General features: G+C 41.0%; 1 protein-coding gene across 2 annotated transcripts; it reads right to left on the reverse strand.

Moving 5' to 3' along the window:
- Positions 1 to 2,649: 2,649 nt before the first annotated feature.
- OGFRL1 (opioid growth factor receptor like 1) lies at positions 2,650 to 18,083 on the reverse strand. 2 transcript variants are annotated; one of them, XM_064508648.1, is made up of 7 exons: positions 17,572 to 18,083; positions 15,916 to 16,002; positions 15,272 to 15,350; positions 12,035 to 12,113; positions 11,876 to 11,942; positions 11,600 to 11,745; positions 2,650 to 10,077 (listed from the first exon to the last, which is right to left on the reverse strand). In XM_064508648.1, exons 1-7 carry the CDS (start codon positions 17,839 to 17,841, stop codon positions 9,318 to 9,320), a joined length of 1,488 nt encoding a protein of 495 aa, XP_064364718.1. In that variant the 5' UTR covers positions 17,842 to 18,083; the 3' UTR covers positions 2,650 to 9,317. The 2 variants fall into 2 exon arrangements, with proteins under 2 accessions (XP_064364718.1, XP_025951704.2); XM_026095919.2 differs by having other exon boundaries at positions 15,272 to 15,353.
- Between the last annotated feature and the right edge of the window lie 224 nt (positions 18,084 to 18,307).

The following is an 18,307-nucleotide window of genomic DNA, read 5'->3' on the forward strand; positions in this document are numbered from 1 at the left end:
GCCTAACAGATTGCACATCCTATATCAAAACATTTTAAAAGTATTCCAAGAGTTTATCAGATAAGGCAAATTTGGGCGCATAATTAAAGTTTCATAAACTGGCTTTCCAGAGAGAGATCTCGAGGAATAAATTTATTTCTAAACTGCCATTCAGGCCAAGATTAACCATAAGGAAAGGTCTGAGCTGCAGTTGCATTTAGGCAGGCACCTACGCTCCAGCGAGAGCACCGAGAGCATAATTTAGCTTGCAAGGATTTAACCCCAGATGTAAGGCAGGACAATAATCCCCCGCCAGGGCCCCGGCCCCAGGTCGCAGATCCCAGGCTGGGTCTGAAAGGGCCAAATCTTCAGCTCATCTGCTTATGTGCAAACGAAGCGTGCTTGCTTACGGCACCTCCGGAGAGGTGACCATGGATCCACACTATGACTCTGACCCAGCTTAGGCGGCCTCCTGTGCCACCTCAGCCTCGTGCTGACGACGCTAGAGTCCTCCTCAGAAGCTATACGAAGCTGCTATTTAAAAAGCAGTGGCATTATATAGCTTTGCCGTCACAGAATACCTTCATAAAAACTTTTCGCTGCTTATTTGGAGGATTAAACTGCAGCTGTTCTCCAGTCATATTTTGTGAATTAAAATTTGCTGATAATACTTGGCCTATTTGACCACAGGGAGTGAAAACGTTTAATATTTTGTTTTCCAGTTTATTACCCAGCCCAGGCAAACAAAGCAAAATAAATTCATTAAAATGTAACTTGGAGAGAATTCTTTGGTTTTGTTAGCTAAATTACATTTTTGCAATTAATGAGACTCTAATTAACATTTTAGCCTTCGCTCAAGATCATCTGCATAGATCGAAATGAAATATTCTCATCTCCATTTTATGGCACAGCTCTGTTAGAAAAAAAAATTCAGCAAAACCACCAAATCCCAAGAAAGCCTTGCTGTGTCGCTCCCTAGACAGCAGAGGGAAGGGTGAGATATATTTCAGTCACCCCCACCACGGCTCCACACGTAACGAACGCATTTCCCGGCTCTCGCATAAAATGGCTCCACACTCACGCCCGCCGTGGTCCTTGCAGTGCAGCAGAGCAGGGCAGGGCAGGGCAGGGCAGCGCAGCGCCCCGGACGCCATTTCTGCCGGCATCGGCGGGAGGCAGCCGGCCACGGAGCCGGAGACGCAAGCTGCCCTTTGGCCCGTATCAGGCGCAGGTGCAGCCCTTAGAGCAGTCACCAAGCGCCGAGTCCACCATGGCAAAAAAAGGAAGCAGGCTAGCAACATAAATTTCCCCATCGGTGCCGATTTTGCAGCCCGAGCTTGTGACAAAGAAGGATCGAGCGCTATATTTCCATATTTGAAAATTAACTATTGACGCTGCCTGGGTTTCCTTGTAATAATGTCAGTGCACACCAAATCAGGCAAAGCTGGTGACATTATGCCTTGAGAAAGATGCACGTATTTCCACCCACCACCTGATTTTTGGCGCTGTGGGGACAGCGCGGTGACCCCCTCCCGATCCAAGGTGCGGGGAGGTTTGCGGCACACTGTCCTCCTGCCCTACCAGCCCCAGTCGTCCCCAGGTAACCAGGGCCAGCTGGATTTGGGAAAACCCTCTTCCGCACCTCGAGGCTGAGAAAACATTTTGAAAGCCGTTTTTCCCGAAAGGCTGCCAGGGTATCGCCCCAGGGGCTGCTCTAACCCAAGCAGCAGCACAGCAGCTACGTGGTACTGTGGCCGCACAGAGGCCCCGACCCTCCGCCTGTAAAGCCTCTGCGTTTGGGCAGCGCCTTGGCAAAGCGGTGGGCACAGCGGGGCGCTTGCCTCCGTGCTTCTCGCAGAGCTGCAGCCATGCTGTGGCTTTTTAGGAAACCGAGACGGGATCAAATGCAGGGACATGGGTTGTGCTATCAGCCAGCGCTTCAATCCCGTCCCTGTGTGACACGTCAACAGGGAGGTAAATTAAAATATCCATGTTAATTTTGCGCTTCATTAGGGACACAGAGCAGCTCTGAAGCACGGCCTCTGCACGCAGGGCCCTGCCACCTCCTTCCTCTGGAAAGCAATGTTTGAGAATAGGAAACCTCCTCCAGACCTTTACAGACCTCCACAAATCCGCCATCCCGCTACGTAAATAACAACTTACAACCAAACTGAAGAAAGTAGCTGAAGCTGCCCAATTTCCAAAAGTAACATCCCAGCGTAGGATGAATATGAATATGAAGGTTAAATACCACCACCAGGAAGTTTGCAGCAGTAGCTAGTTACCAGGCTGGTATGAAAGCATGGAGTCACTGGCATTTGGTGGTACGCAGCCCCTCACAGCCCCCTATCAGGGAGGAAAGAAGCACAAAATAATGATTTTCCAATAGAGACTGAAAGCGCGATGATACGGTGCCCAAGCCGGGCCCCATGGGTGCCAACAGCCCGTGCAGCTCCTGGCCCACACCGACTTGGACAACACAGCGGGAAGCTCAGCACCCAGGAGCTTCTCTGCACCATCAGGAAGGACAGTTTACCTTTTAATCATGTGAAAATGCTCTCAAAGTATATATGTTTCTTTAATTTAAAAAAAATTTTTTTTTAGTAAAGCATGCTCTGGGTCTTCCCTTTTCCTCTGCTTCCCAGGGTGGTTTTGCCACTGACAACAAAAGAGCAGGACCAGAGCCTTTAATGCCCCTTTTAGGTATTAATACATTTACAGGAGACTACAAACAAGTGCAGAAGAGCAATTACATTATTAGAGCTACACAATATTCATACATGTTGCCAAAACAATGCTGCTGAACAAAGAAGCTTTATTATTTTAGAGGTTTTGGCTGCTGTTATTAAAAATATATTTACCTGAAAGGAACTCCAAGTATTTCATTTTACAAACAAAAAATTTAAAATATAGCAGTAAGCAACATAAACTATTGCTTTTTATGTTTATACAGTTTTTTGGCATAACACTGCCATACAGTTACAGAATTAAAAAATATACCTTTATAGTGCATTACAAATCCAGAAACTGGTTACCACTCCTACCACAGACGTATGGTATTGGTACTACCAACCATGCACACCATTCTGTAATTAAACACTGCAAAGGAATACACAGAGGAAAGCAGGACCATTCGTTACAAACGACATGTTGCCATTTCATACGGCAAGTAAAAACAGTTGTGTTTTTTTTTTTTTTTTTACAGTTACTGCACTTTTTTCTTAGCATAAATTTTAGTAACCAAGTACACAGCAGCTTCAAATTTTGTCAGTGCAAAACTATACCCAATTATCAGTCGCTGAATTCAAACTGCCCAAAGGGCAGACGACTATGGAGTAGGTTAAACTACAGGAAAAAGGGTAACTTATGATTAGCAAACATGCTTCAGCAGGTCCAAAAAATTTAAGTGCCATAACCTTATTTACTGCAAAAACAATAAATTCCACATTGTTAGCCACAGTAGTAAATACATACAGTATATTTCACAATAAACTTCAGTTGATGAATATGCCACTAGACTTGTAAGCATGGTAGATTTAAAAAGTGCCAAGTTTCTAGGAAGTAAGACTTCTTTCAGAAAAATCTGCCAATTCTCACATTCATTATTTTATAACAAACAGCTCAATGCTTTTGAAAACAAAAATAAAAATTATTGTAAGTGTAAAGCTGCAGGAGGTCTCCATATAACAGATTTCTATAGCTTTTGAACTATACTTTAAGAGTCCATTAGGTTAGAACTTATTCAGATATAGCAGGTTATTAAATAAATTCTTTAAGATACATTCTTGCCTTCCCCAGTGGTCTTTATACTTAAGAGTCTGGGCTGTAAAAGGAACATACATATCGGGAAAAGAAATACTTCATAGGCAATACAGAGCTGGGTGACATTACAGAGACACAGTTCACATCCCCTTGCAGGACCACATTTAAATACATACATCTACTACTCTGGTGCTGGCTATGATGTGAATGGAGAGTGGGCAGCCTCTGCTTAAGCCTTTTGGCCCATTCTTCATTTTCAAACTCCAGTAGCCAGCAAAAACACCAGTTAAACAGTTGCAACTGGGGCTATGTATTAAAACAAGTTATTGAAACGTGGAATGAGGAGTATGGTTTTCAGCATACCCAGGACAGTGTCTCTGTCTTCTGCACAATCACAAGGTTACATCCATTTATGCTGGCCCCAATAAATGCTCTTACTACTCATCTCCAAGTCCAGTGTTACCTCAGCAGGGTTTTGCCTAAGAATAGGTTTTGCCTTTGATTTTTTTTACACCAACATGAAGAAAAAAAAAAAAATCATTCTGCAGTTGAAATTTGACTTTTAATACTTCACACACTAGTATTTATGTGTAAAAATTTATTCAGAGGGACAAGTAAGATAATATTGTCATCAACTTAGGAAAAGTGACTACATTTTCTGCCTAAACGAGTATTTTATCATTAAAATTTCCCAAAGCTCTTAAGCACTAGTGGCAAATGGATTGCTGTTCATTTTATAATACCCTTCCAGTAAGTATGTTCAGGTGCACTAGCAATTCTTGGATAAAACAGATCTGAAGCAAAAAAGAGATTACTTTTTTACACAATAGATAACGAAAATGTGAAGCTCACAGCCACAAGGGATTGCAGAGGCTGAAAGAATGCGTAAGTTCAAAAATGGAAAAATTCATGGAGAAAAGCAGGCTCACCTTATTTGTTCTTGGTTTCACACAATCTGCTGGTGGCAACTGCTGGAGACTGGATACAAGGCTAGAGATACACCTTTGGTTCTGACTCATAGTGGTAGTTCTTAGGATAATGTACATCATTAACTTGATTTTTGTCACAGTTTTATTTAATGGAGAAACTTACTTCACGTATTTACATCCTTTTCATAAATACAACTTTTATCAAGGAAATTCAAAATGACAGATTATCTGTAAAAATATGGCATAATAAGGGTAATTTTTCACATATATATACACATATCTTAGTATAATTTACAATCAGTTTCTCATTAACATACTTATGATCATTTCCCTTCTAATGAGAATGAGCCATATCGTATCTTCTAAAAGGAAATTACTTTCAAGTTCCATAAAACTTTGATAGAGATTATTTTTCCTAAATAATATTGTGGTATCATTTTAGGCAATAACTTATTTAAGAAGACTTACCTTTCCCCCAAATTAAATATTTTTATAATTGTCTACAGGAATTAGGTGTGTTTCACAGATATGATCACAAAAGACTGTTATCAGATAGTCTCTTTATAATAGACAAACCACTCATTCTTCTACTCTCTGATTTCTAACATGATCTTTGTTTTTTCCCCCTGCTTCTCAGCCACTAGACAGATCATTACCATCGCAACTTTCAGGAAATAAAGCTGCACAAAAAGATTCTGTTAAACAGATATAAATAAATTTTATTTAAAAAGAAACAAGAGCTGTTTTCCATTTAAATCTATTAAACCTCCCTTGACTTACCTTACTGGATCATCCATCAAAATTATACAGAACTTATAAGGTCTTTCTGGTTATAGTACAAGTATATGCAACTGCAGATTATTAGAAATATTTTAGAATAATTTAAGGAGGATTACACTAGTTTACATGAAATATAAATTAAGATTATACGAATACCTATTACATCAGCTTGCTGTAATCTTAGAGCATGATCCCAAGCAGCTGACCAAGCCATGGAACAGCTCTCAAAGGCTTATTGCAAATGTTTTTAGCATCCTTCAGGATCACCCCTTTAATTACTAGAAATATAGACACCAAAAGCTCAGTTCTGCTCCTAGATATGTGCACATGCGTAACTGCTTTTCTTAGTTGAATGGCCTATTGTGCTTACCTCATGTGCACAAGCTTTCAGGCTCTATGCCAACACATTCTCACGTACTGAGGCACACTCGCGTCCTCGATAGTAGGGCACAGAGCTGTAACTAGCCTTAAATATGAAGTGCTGCATGTTTGCATGACTTGTACAAGCACTTTCACTTACATGTGTGTACTCAGTAAAATGGGGTTAAGTTGCACATCGATATACCCTCTCTGCAGGATAATTAAAGTAAAATCAAATTCACAGGTGTGTTCACATGAACACTACTCCCGCTTACATGCCTCCCATCAGAGGGTACGCAGATGTACTTATTAGGAAAGAATCCTTGCATGGGAAGTTCCATTTCGTTGATATACGAATTGTTCAGATTCTAGTAAAAGGCAGAACCGAAGCACATTGTTGTAGTAAGTACACAGAAACCCCCAAATATTTAAGTGTATTGCAAGATAAAACCAATTTTAGTAGCAAGCAAAAGTCCTTAATTGCTTTGCACATGCTCAATTTCTGAATTAAAGATTAAATGACTAAATGCTGGCATTTATGAGAATACAATCATTTCAACATACATTGTACGGTAAACCTGAAAGCCAATACTTACAAACTACAAGCACAGGGTGCTTCTAGTTGCTAAGGCCATGATTCAGTGATGAAATGCATACAGTGCACCCATCTGAGCCTCACAAACCTCAATAGGATACTACACAGCATGATTGCCCTGCAATGAATCATTCTTTTAAGCACTTGCAATAATCAGAAAAAACATCTCCTCCATAAAAATAATGACAAATCATCACATTTTATGTAGAGCAGAAAAAGGTAGTTAAAGCTGAAGTGCCCTGTAGGAGTAATCCGACTGATAAAGCTAAAAGCCAAGTACTACAGAATGCAGGAAGCCACCAACGCAAAAAAACCCTCACTTCCCTTATCCTTGTAGTTCTTTGTATGCAACTGATATGTCACCCCTACTCTCACCTTTAAGAAAACTGATAGAAATATCCCGAGCTGGAGATTAAAAAAATAATAATAATCAAAGAATTAATAAGGATATAGTTCCAAAGATCTTAACTGTATTTTCACATATACTGGGGGCTTGAGCTGCCAGAAAAAAAGTCATTTTTATTTTAAATACTTAATTATGGATGGACACCCAGCAAACGCACACAGATGAAAGTTGTGTCTTAATGACAGAACAACATACTGCAGAGAAATCCATTAGATGCACATCCCAAGAACTTTCTGGTTTAAATTAAAGTTTATATTAAATTAAATTTCTCCTCATTTTTCTGTCCAGTAGACAAAAGAAGAAAGATCTCCTGAGGTCATCTATATTCAATCAAATTACAGTATAAATAAAATAACACCCCTCAGCATCTCCCATTTCACTTGAAGACTCTGTATTTATTTATATGTTTAATCTTAACATAGAATGTCCACAAATTGAAGGCTCTGTATAGCTAGCTACCTTCATCATATGAAGAGTGTAAACTTTCCCTATGCCATTCAAGAAATAACTATGTTAAAACAATAAATGCTATTAAGCTGGCAAAGTTAGGCACTCCAGATTTAAAAAGTTGTAGGCAGAACATAAACTTGTCCTTCTTGTGCGTATGAGTGAGGTTAGAGTCTTCAAGTATATGGACTTTCATTATTTTTTTTCAATCTGAGCATTTCCTGTGCCCTTCTGTGCTAAAGGTCAGAGACAAACACGAAAGAGGGGATCCTAGTTCAAGTCCAGGGCAATCTGAAAGGTTCCTCAGCACCTTTGCAGCTCTCAAGAAGCGGTGGCTGCAGGAGATAATTCTCTGGAGCATTTTGCTTCAGTCTCAACTCTTGCTTGAGCAACCTGGGTTACCCCTAAGAAAATCCACATACATATGTTCCTCTTCCTACAAGTCAGTGCAGGAGAAGGAAGAATGTGTTTTGCTCCTTCCCTGCCTCTTTAGATGGGAAAATCCTGAGTCCATGGGAACCAAAGTCGCGAACTGCCACTCTGTTTGACCTCAAGAGACATTGCCACCTGGGGAGAGCAATGGATGCGTGCACTGCCAGAATGGGAATTAGTGAAACAGAAAAATACAAGACATTTTGTCTATGCTTTGAAACCCCTGCAGCCTTTGTCATTTTGAGTTATAGGACTTGAATAAAATCCTGTAGCACTCTGACACTCAAACTGCAGTCAGCTACCAGCATCACAACATTTCATTAAAAATACACTAAAGGCAGTGGATAATATATACACTTTTAAACAGAAAATATGAACAGATGTTTAAGAGTATTTTAGGACTATATAAAATCTGAGTTTTATCTGCATTATTATTAAATTCATATTGTATACAATTAACTTGCTGGATATAATCCTGCTTGACTGAATGGAATGAAGTCAAAAGCGGCTGTTCAGGGAACAGAGTGGTCCTTAAGGGAACAAAGTTGGGAAAGCTCTTAATTGGGAAATTCCTATCCATGGGGCTCTAGCCAGGCTAGCAGACTGGCTTTTCTCAGATTTGAGCCTAAAATAACATTAAACATTGATCAAAATAAAATTAAACTGCAAAAGACTCCCAAATAAAGAGCAAAGGGAGAGAGAAGACAGCTGAAAGAAAAGAGGAGGAGTACCCTTCTCACTCAAACCAGAAACAGTGGTTTCAGCATTGCGAAGACACTGCTTTTGAGCTGTTGGCAACTGACCCCCAGGGAAGGGGGTTTACAGGAACCAAACAGAGCTGGGTGAGTTGTTTTATTACAGTTGATTAACAGGGAGCTGTCAATGTGAGACCAAATCCAGGAGTAACCAAAGTGATTCCCCACCAAATTAGCAGAAGCAGCAAATGAGTCATAAGAAGAAAAGACTTGAAAAGGACTAAAAGTCGTCTAAAGTGCAACTTCCCTTGTATCCAAAGGCTGTGGATACAGTTTCATCGTAAGTTAAACTTTTATTCAATGTAAAATGATGCCCGGATCTGTGAGATGTTTTGATATCCATTATAAAGTGTCTCAGACAAGGATGCTAATCTAAGGTAAAAGATGCTGTGCAAATACTGCCCTTGGATACAAAAAAAGATCCTAACTAACATCCAGTAGGGAAAAATAGTGCTCTCAAAAGAATTTCTAGTCATTTCATAAGAAGAAATCAATACTTAAAACACATACTTAAAAAATTTAAAGATTCTGATGTCCCAAGAGTTCTTAATAAGTTACACTTTTTTTTTAAATAATGGATGAATTTACTGACAAAAAAGGATAATTTTTTTTCTATGCAAACTACAATCTATCTGGAAAATATAATAAATTTCTAGGCTTTGAATTAACACAATTGTTTTAAATAGCCATGTCTGCTTTACATCTGATAAATGGAGGTTAAAAAAAAAGTTATCAATTTAAGTGATGCATTCATACCCAACAAGGTTTCCTGAACTTTTATGCTACACCAGATGTAAGTTTCACCCAAAATGAAGGAGTAATGAATAATTTGCTTCATTCAATATGAAACATAATGGATTTTAACTTCAGACTCATGATTTTATCTCATCTTTGTTTTTTGTGTTGGCCTCCCCTGAAAGCGTATCCTTATCAAGGTTGTCCTGTGGATCTGCTGACATATTATTCAAACAATTCTCACTGTCACATAAATCTTTATCTATAGTACCTGGATGATTTCCACAGTCATTGTTCAGATTTTCATCATCTTTTTCAGAATAAGAAGCGTCCTCCTTTTTGTCTGAAGTATCATGAATTTCTTCTGATTTTGAATGCTGACTGGTATCAGTATCACTGTTCTTTTCACTGTTGTTCTGCCTAACAGCATCACAATTCATTTCTTCTTCATCCTGTTCATTTCCTTCCCCATTTTTTGTGAGTTCTACTTTTCTTTCGTCAGTTGTTTTACTAGTTGAGCTTCCACTTGTGGATGTATTTTTAGGATCTTTCAGTTTCTTATGCTTAGAAATAGAACTATTGTGAACAGAAACTGGAGATGATGGCTTTTTACTTGTTTTGCTTCCTTCTGACTTCTGTTTTCTTGGTGGTCCCCAGATAAAATGCTCTGAAGGTGTATAATGTTGTTGAGCAAATCTCAGGAGCTTTCTCCTTTCTCTTCGGTCTCTAATAGTATACACAAAATATTCTAGAGCACTCTGCTTAATATTCGGAATGGTATCTTCTACAAGAGCTTCATGAAGAATAAATTTTACCAGGGGAGATTTGAAACTCTCATATCCAAGTTCACCAAGACTTTTCAGAATTCGAGTGATCCTCAAGTAGTTGTGTTGAGACCTTTGGGAGAAAAGAAAAGGTTGAAAAAATTCCGTTGAATCAGAAAATTAAAAAAAAAAAAAAAAACCTTACGGATACAGAACTAGAATGATACAAATAAGTCAGGAATTGCAGTTCAAGATGTGTACTTCCAGCTTTCTGTACTTTAATTTCTCACAGCTGATGAAGCTTCCTAGTACTTCCTTCGATAGGATGTTGCGAGTGAGAATTAGTCTCTGTAAAACGCTTTGAGGCCAACAGAGGAAGTGTCAGTGTTTACTGAATTTGATTTCTTCTGCTATATATATTTTTTCCTGAGAAGAAAGCACAGTCATACTTCACTTAAGCAATTTAAAAGCTGGGTGACCAGTCTAGACTATCTACCTACATTCCGTATATAGTCAATGGTGGGAAAAAAAAACAGGCAGCTCTGGAGGGCAAGTCCTTCTGTCATAAAGTATGTATCTAAGATAAATGGAATGAACTGTCTTCTGAAAGTGTTTCTGAAGTGCTTTTTCCCTCATGAAGTAAATCTGAGCGGACAGTAAAACTTAGATGCCTAAATTCTAGATACCTAAATTTTAGATGGCTAAAATTAGGTAAAAAATGTCCCAGCCCCTGACTTAAATCTGTATAGCTACTTACTGGTGAGAATATAGAAATTACAATGTAAAGACATGCAGTGAGTGATATCCGGCCTTCTTCAAACCCTGTTTTATCTGTGGCCTAAGTCAGAGCCCGCATCTGTGATTTGACTCATATGACACCTGAGTGAACGTAACAACAAATTTCCATTATTCACCCAGATATAGCCACCAGCAATCCCACCTTGTAAACAAGCTTGCATTTGCTTGTGAGGACAAAATACTGCATGAAATCAAACTTAGGCTCCAAGAGGTATTAGAAAAGTGATTGCAAAACTTGAAAAGAAATTGTGATACAAAGAATCTGCATGTGACAAAACTCAGTGCAGACTTCTACTCTCCCCAAAGCTGAAGAAAGTGACAGATAGTCATTTGGTGCAAGTTGGGGTAAAGTCTGACCCAATACATGTCCAAAACTCCTCAGTCAAGCATTGCAGTTAAAAGTATTAGACAGAAAATATTTCATGTTTAAGGAGTGAGAGAAATCTTGATTATTTAGCTTCTGCACAGGTGTAGAGAATTTGCCTTTCTCATAAAAATGAATACAAAGATAAGCCACTCTTTCCTTACAATTGAGAAGCACCACTTTGGAATCAGGTGAAAATGTGTTCAGCAGTATGACAGACAAAACTAATTTGGAACTGTGATCCTCTTGAATACCATCTGAAAGTTGTATTTTCAGGGAATTCACTGATGTTGCTTAGACTAGTAAAGGGTGAGAAGCACAATCACAAAAATGTGTAGGGAGAACACACAGAGACACAAACCAATCACTGGCTATTTCTTTTTCTCTTTTTTCCTGACAAACTTTGGAAAACCTATCTTCCTTTTTCTAGAAGGCAAAAGGCTAAAGGAAGTCTATGGCAATTTTAGAGTGTCAAGTACGTGTCATTACTTACTCATTCAAATGCTGGAATCTTTCCTGCCAGTTAGCAGCTCGTGCTACATTTCCAGTTTTATCAATTAGCTTTATCCCAAAAAACTCCAACATCAATTTGTAAGCCAAAACGAATCTTCTAATTGCTTCTTTTGTTTTCTTGAATTCCTAATAAACAAAGAATACATCCAAAATTCTAAATGATACTAAAGCAAGTCCTGTTGCGTTGTACACAACAACTCAACTGTATACGATAAGCAGTAATGTATCAATATTAATCTGACGGTTTGTGTATTACCTCAATTTCATATGTAGTTAGTTCTTTAGCATAGAAGTTCAGACCTTGTTCCCTCAGCGGGAAAAGCCTGTTAAAACAGGAAGTGCATTACAGCTCTCAGCATACAAACACTTAATCAAATTAATACTTTAGAAGAGAAATGGGTAGTAAGTGACCAACCACTGTATGTAAGTGTGATTATGTTCCAGTTTTTCATAGTCTCCTTTCCATTTATTTAGGACTTCTTCAATATAAACCCCTGTGTAAAAATAATTTGAAAACTGTTAGGTAGCCATCAAAACCAGCTTTCAGCTACATCAAGAAAGTACACTCCTAGTTAACATAATGATAGAATTTGAAATAGAATTAAAGAATGTATTCTATAATAAGGACTATTACAGACACAAATAAATTAGTTTTAATTTAAAATGAATTTAGTTACTAAAACTTATATAAAAGCAGGAAATTTGATAAATTTTAATACAAACAAAATCAGCTGGCTATAATTGAGTTACTTACCAGCTGAGGGTGTATGACCCCTGTAAAATTTACTTTCCAAAAAGTACTCATGTCCCAGATTTTTTTATCACACTGATAACTGACAAACCACTTCAGTAAAATATTGCACCACAAATCATCTGCCATTGCTTTAACATGACAAAGCTGTGCATATATATCATCTTTGTAGAACAAAGCCTCAACACTAACAAATCTTCCATTTTAAGAATCTCTCTAGCTGCAAATGATACTAAGACCTAGAAATCTTTTGCAATTAGCTATGGCTAAGAGTCCTGATACCGCTGCCAGGAATTTGACCTTGTGGGCCCCATTTCATGCTAAACAAATGAGAATTGCAACTTTCACTAATCTCAAAAAAGTTGTAGCGTGCAGTCAGTTCCTCTTGAAAAGAAAAAGTGATAGAAAAAGGGGACAAAGTACACATAAAAGGAAATTAATCATTCTTTGTACTGAGGCTGTGCCCTTCAACTTTAGTCATGGACCAGGGTACCTCTCATCTAGGCACTGTACAAATACGTAATACACCCAAAAGGATACTCCTTGTTCCAAACGCTCTACATTCTCTTTTCATGAACGAATGCTGGAGTCTTACCACTGCAGCATTGCCTCTCTCAAAGTCAAATAGCACAGGAATGGCCTAAAAAACCCAAAGCCCCCATTGTCTTAATTTCTAAAACAGTCTCCCATTATATATATAAGGTCTCTTCCTCAGTAAAAATTTCTACTTGGGTTCCAGCAGGAAGGGAGAACTCATTTTAAGTGTTGCTTCATTTGCCGCTTTTCTTCAGGAAATGAAGAAAGCAGCCAGTCAAAGGGGCTGCTAAGAACACGGGGTTCCCAGTGCAGACAAGGCTGGAAATCACTAGGAAAACCTCATGCCATTACCACACTGTATCCAACTTTCACAATAATTACATTTCAAGCATTGGATGACTCGCTGCTGAATTCCATGGAGGAGAGACAGGCCAGCTCCAAGCAAGAACCACACTCTAATCTGTAGGTTGTGGAAGTAAATTTCAAATCCAGTATGGTACTAGAAATCCTCCTTCTTCTTTCTTTTTTTTTTTTTTTTTTTTAAAAAAAAAAAAAAAATCCCCAGTATTCACTCCATGTGGCACCTTAGACTCCCCCTGAACTCTCACAGTTTCACAGTGTTAGGTCAAGGTGATGGCTATTCTTTCCTATTCTCAGTAAAAATGTATGCAAAGACAGAGTTCACAACTGTCAACACTTCAGCCTTGATGGCCTATCAAGTACCTTTGACACCACTGACCATGATTTGCACCTAAAGTTTCACCTTCCTCTAGCTTTCATGACTGTCTTCTCTTTTGGATAATCCTCTTGAATTGCTCCTTCATTCTGTCCTCTAAAGGATCCTCCTCAAACCTTTTCTGTCTTTCAGTTTCAGGTTCACCTGGTCCTCAGTGCCCTTCTCTTTCTCTCTAAATCTGTTCTCCATGTAATGTCTAATGAATCTGTTATCTCTGTGCTGATAATTCACAGATCTAACTCTTCCTCTAGCCAAGCCAGAAATGTGGTCTTCAGAATTTGCCTATAGATACCTAGACAAATCTGAAGAAGATTAAAACAAGCTTCTTTCATACAACCTAACCTTTTTCTCAGTTACTGAGGATGTTATCACTATCTTGCCTATAAACAGCTTTCATCTTCAACCTTCCAGGCTATATTTACATGTCTGCATCCTTCTATACATCGTCTTTCCCATCCAGCTTTCTATCAGGATTCTGACATTTTGCATCTCAACATCCTTTTTTCTGACCTTGAGAAGTACAATACTGCCACACTTATCTCTACCCCAAATGCTGCTATGATCTTGTTTCTAGACTGCTGCTTTTTTATACTGCCTCTTTCTTTGTATTCTTCCATTGTGATACCCTTTTCTGCAGCATCAAACAAAAACTATAAGCTTTCACTTTCAAAGCCTTTTGTGACCTGTCCCTTCCTACCTTATCTCAACCCTTTGCTGCTACAGGATAGATTCTTGCCTCTGACCAGCCCTCAATGGCAGCCTCCAGCTCTCACTTCTTATATATTGAAATATGCACTTTTGGATTTCCTCCCAAGCTGCTCTCATGCTGAGAGGCTCTCGCTGCAAACCACCTTCAAAGTAACCTCATCACCATTCTTTCAAAAAAATCTCAAAAGCTCTCTTTTTGCCTGCAAATTTTTTTGACAATGGCTAAGCTCTCATGTGCTGAGACCCCTATCTATCATTCTACCCAACGCTCCTTTACTGGCTCATTCTGCTTCCCCATCTGTCTGCTGTCGTCTTGTCTCTCATGCTTTGACTGCACACTCTCTAGAGCAGGGTTTGCATCTTTCAATCCACTCTGTGTTTGTGCAGAACCCAGCTTATGAGAGTCCTGTCCATAAACAGAACCACTAGGAACTTTGGTTATTATAATAACAATAATAATATCATTTCTCACACATGAGGAAGTGGCAACACATTGATTATCCCTTACACAGGGCTAGGAATAAAACTCTCATCTTTGCTGCTGCCTTTTCTAGTAGCAAGAGTTTGTGGAGTGTAGTGGCACAACTTTGTCTTTTTTTAATAAAAGGAAGTACACCCACTGTAAATTAACAGTACAGGCGGCGCCCTAAACTACATCATGCTGAAAATGTATGAGAATAGCACCACTACTGAAAACTTCCTCTCGAGACCGGGGGCTAACTTTGGTTTAAACATAACCTGCTTCCACGTTACCCACAGTGTTGTCAACATGCTATTCCAGTATGGAATGTTTAAGTCATCCAATATATAACTATGCACCTCTAGTTCAATTAGCACTGTAATTAACACACTAGTTTTACTTGTTACTATTATTAGTGGTCATTTTTCTGTTATCACCATTATTGTTACAGATTACTCACCATCAGGTTTAAAGGGGATTTTGTTTTTGTAAAAGCGGAGATTACACAAGTCATTTTGATATCGAAGATCTTTAAAGTTCTGCTGAAAGAAAGAACAGAGGATATTATCAGCCACAGAGTGGTACTTGGCTTTTTGAATAATTTGTGGACAAAAAAAAAAAATCATAGAGTTTCAGGAAAAGTTGAAGACACTCTGAATTACTCATGTACTTAAGGATTCAGCCCAAGAAAAATAGTTTGAGGAATCTGTGAGCTCCTTCTGGCTGGTACCTTCCCCTACGACGACAGATGTAGGGCAGCAAGCACAGCAGGACCTTGACTTTAGTATCAAGGAATTTCTGCGAGACAGAGACTAAAAAGAAGTCCAAACTATATCCACCCTCTCTGATATTAAAGGCACAAGCTTTTTTCCTGGGCTCCTGACACTATTGCCAGGCTGATATAACTCATGGCATTTGCATAAAGGAATTGTACATCCGTGCTGAAAAAGTGTTGCACTAATTTCACTCCTCTTCCACTGGCATATCATGCTTTTTGACTGTTCTCATTCTCATATAGATTAAGCAACATAAAGGTTTACAAATTTTGGGGTTGTGTGCTGTTCTCTATAAACAAGAGAATTTTAAACCATACAATATTCTTACTGGATACTGGTGTCGGTACTTGTATAAGTCTCTTGCTGCATAGAAACTTCTCTTTGGCTTGGCTGTGAGTTCAGTAGCATCGCCACTCTGAAACATTTAAAAAGCAGATAATAGCCATAGGTAAACACACTAACTACTGAATCGGTACAACATTAAAATAATTCTTTTTCATACTGGGTTTCAACAATGCAAACATATAGAAGTGCCTACCTTTTTGGTCAACTTTTTTCAAAATTTGAAAATCTCCCTGCTGAATACTTAATACTACACACTTTAAACCTAAATTAAAAAAAAAAAAAAAAGCAAACTATTGACTATGAAACATGACAGATCCTTTCACTGACTTTGCATTTGATTTGAATCAACAGGTTGATTCGCATTACCAAAAGTAAAACTTTGAAATGACCCGGAAAGTGCTAATACAAGATGAAGTAAGTAACTGAACACAAAAATGCAGAGAAACTACTCATTTTGAACAGGAAGTCATGCTATTTGCAAACCTGTGGCATGTGTAATTGCTACCAATGCATCCTGTGGGGAAGAAAATAGTCCCAGACAAGCCAGTTTGCAGTCCTAACACTGTCTTGAACCATTTTCTATTATTCACTTTTTTAGACCTTAAATTTTAATCCTAGTAAGAAGTACTACTAAGCCCCCCAAGGAAAGCCTGCATGGGGAAATAATGCCACGTATGAAAACTTATACTGGACCCCAACTGCTTGGAAGCAGTTTTGTCCTCTGAAACAACCAGAGCCCATCAAGGTCGATGGAAATAATCCCATTGACTTCAGAGAGCACTTGAAAAAGCTGCCCCTATTTAAGAAAACCAGAAAGAGAAGCACTGCATACAGAGACATAAGTGTGCCACTAATCATTTCATTTTCCTTTTTATAGCTCTACTTTAACAACAGGTTTTGTATTTTTTAATGTGCAGAAATAAGTCTCTACTCTAAAATCAAAGGTCAAATGAGAAAAAAACCCAACTCCATTCCTTGCAATATCCATGTGATAGGTTAAAGTCAAGCCTAACAAAGAAAAGGTCCCTGTGACTGCACTGGGCATTTGCCTTTATTATTGCCCATCTCTTTGTCAATGAACCTTATCAACAGTGCAGGAATGACAAACTGAAGCCTTTTGCCAAACTAACTTTGGCCATAGCTACAGACAAGACATGCTTACTCGAACAAGGAAATCCCCTGGGCAATCAGCTATCAGGCATTAGCTGTTTGACCAGGCACCAAGCAGGAAAGGAAAAAAGCTTCTTACCTAATTCAGCACAACGGCAGCTCCTGAACCCTATCTAAGCATAACGCATCTAAGAGGCCAAGAGAAAGACCCGGCCTGTCCGTCCCACGTTCAGTTCTAACTCCAAGACAGTTACTGGAGCAGTAAGAGCAGCCCTTTGCCTCTTTAGAGATGGTATTTTTTAGAGGTTCCTAAAAGACAGAACCTGGCTCTAAGGATTCCAGGCCCCGCGAGGAGTCACACGCATGTGCTACGTACGACCCAAAAACTCAGGGTTTTAAGCCTTCGCTCCTGCGCTGCCTCCGGCGCCGTCCCGCACAGCGCAGGCCGCCGCTGCGCGGGCTGCCAAGGCGGGAGCGCCCCGGTGCCCGCGGGCCGAGCCCCCCCCCGCTCCCGTCTCCTCCGCGGTACCTGCTCGGGGCCGGGGGCGTCCGCCTCGGCCCGCTCCCCCTCGTCCTGCTGCTGCTGCTGCGGAGCGGGGGGCTCCTCGGGCCGGCAGCCCGCGGCGGGCTGCGGCGGCTCGGCCGGCTCTTCCCCGCCCCCGCCGCACACGCCGTCCGGCCGCCGCGGTTCGCCGCCGGGCTCGGCCGCCTCGGGCTCGGAGTCGGTCTCCCAGGTGGAGTCGCAGTCCTCCACCGTGGTGGGCTCCTTGACGCTGGCGCCGCTCACCAGGCCGCCCATCGGGCAGGGCCGCCGCCCGCGGGCCGCGGCGGCCGCGCGCAGGGAGCGGCCGCGGGCTGCCTACGGCTGCGGCATGGCCGCGCGGGGCGGCGCGGCGGCGGCCGGGGCTGCGCCCGCCCGGCCCCCGCCCGCGGGGACGCGCGGGGCGGGGCTGCAGGCGCCGGGATGCCCACAGCGAGCGGCGCGGCGCGGAGGGGGCGACGGGCGCAGGCCGCGCCGGCGCTGCGGGAGGCCGCGGCGGGCGGGCGGCGCAGCCCCGCGGCTGGGCGGCGGCGGGTGGCGCTGCGGGCGGAGCCGCTGCGGCCTCAGGCCTCCCGCGGGCTCTCGGGCGCCAGCGCCAGCCCCGTTTTGGCTGCCGCGGCCGGGTGTCGTCCCCCCCCGCCCCCGGCGGTGCCGAGCCGGCGCGCTGCCCCGCTTCCCCCCGGGGCAAGGCCGCGGGTCCCGGCAGCCTCGGGGGCAGCCGCGG

The sequence above is a fragment of the Dromaius novaehollandiae genome, chromosome 3, assembly GCF_036370855.1.
Source record: "Dromaius novaehollandiae isolate bDroNov1 chromosome 3, bDroNov1.hap1, whole genome shotgun sequence".
Lineage (NCBI taxonomy): Eukaryota > Metazoa > Chordata > Aves > Casuariiformes > Dromaiidae > Dromaius > Dromaius novaehollandiae.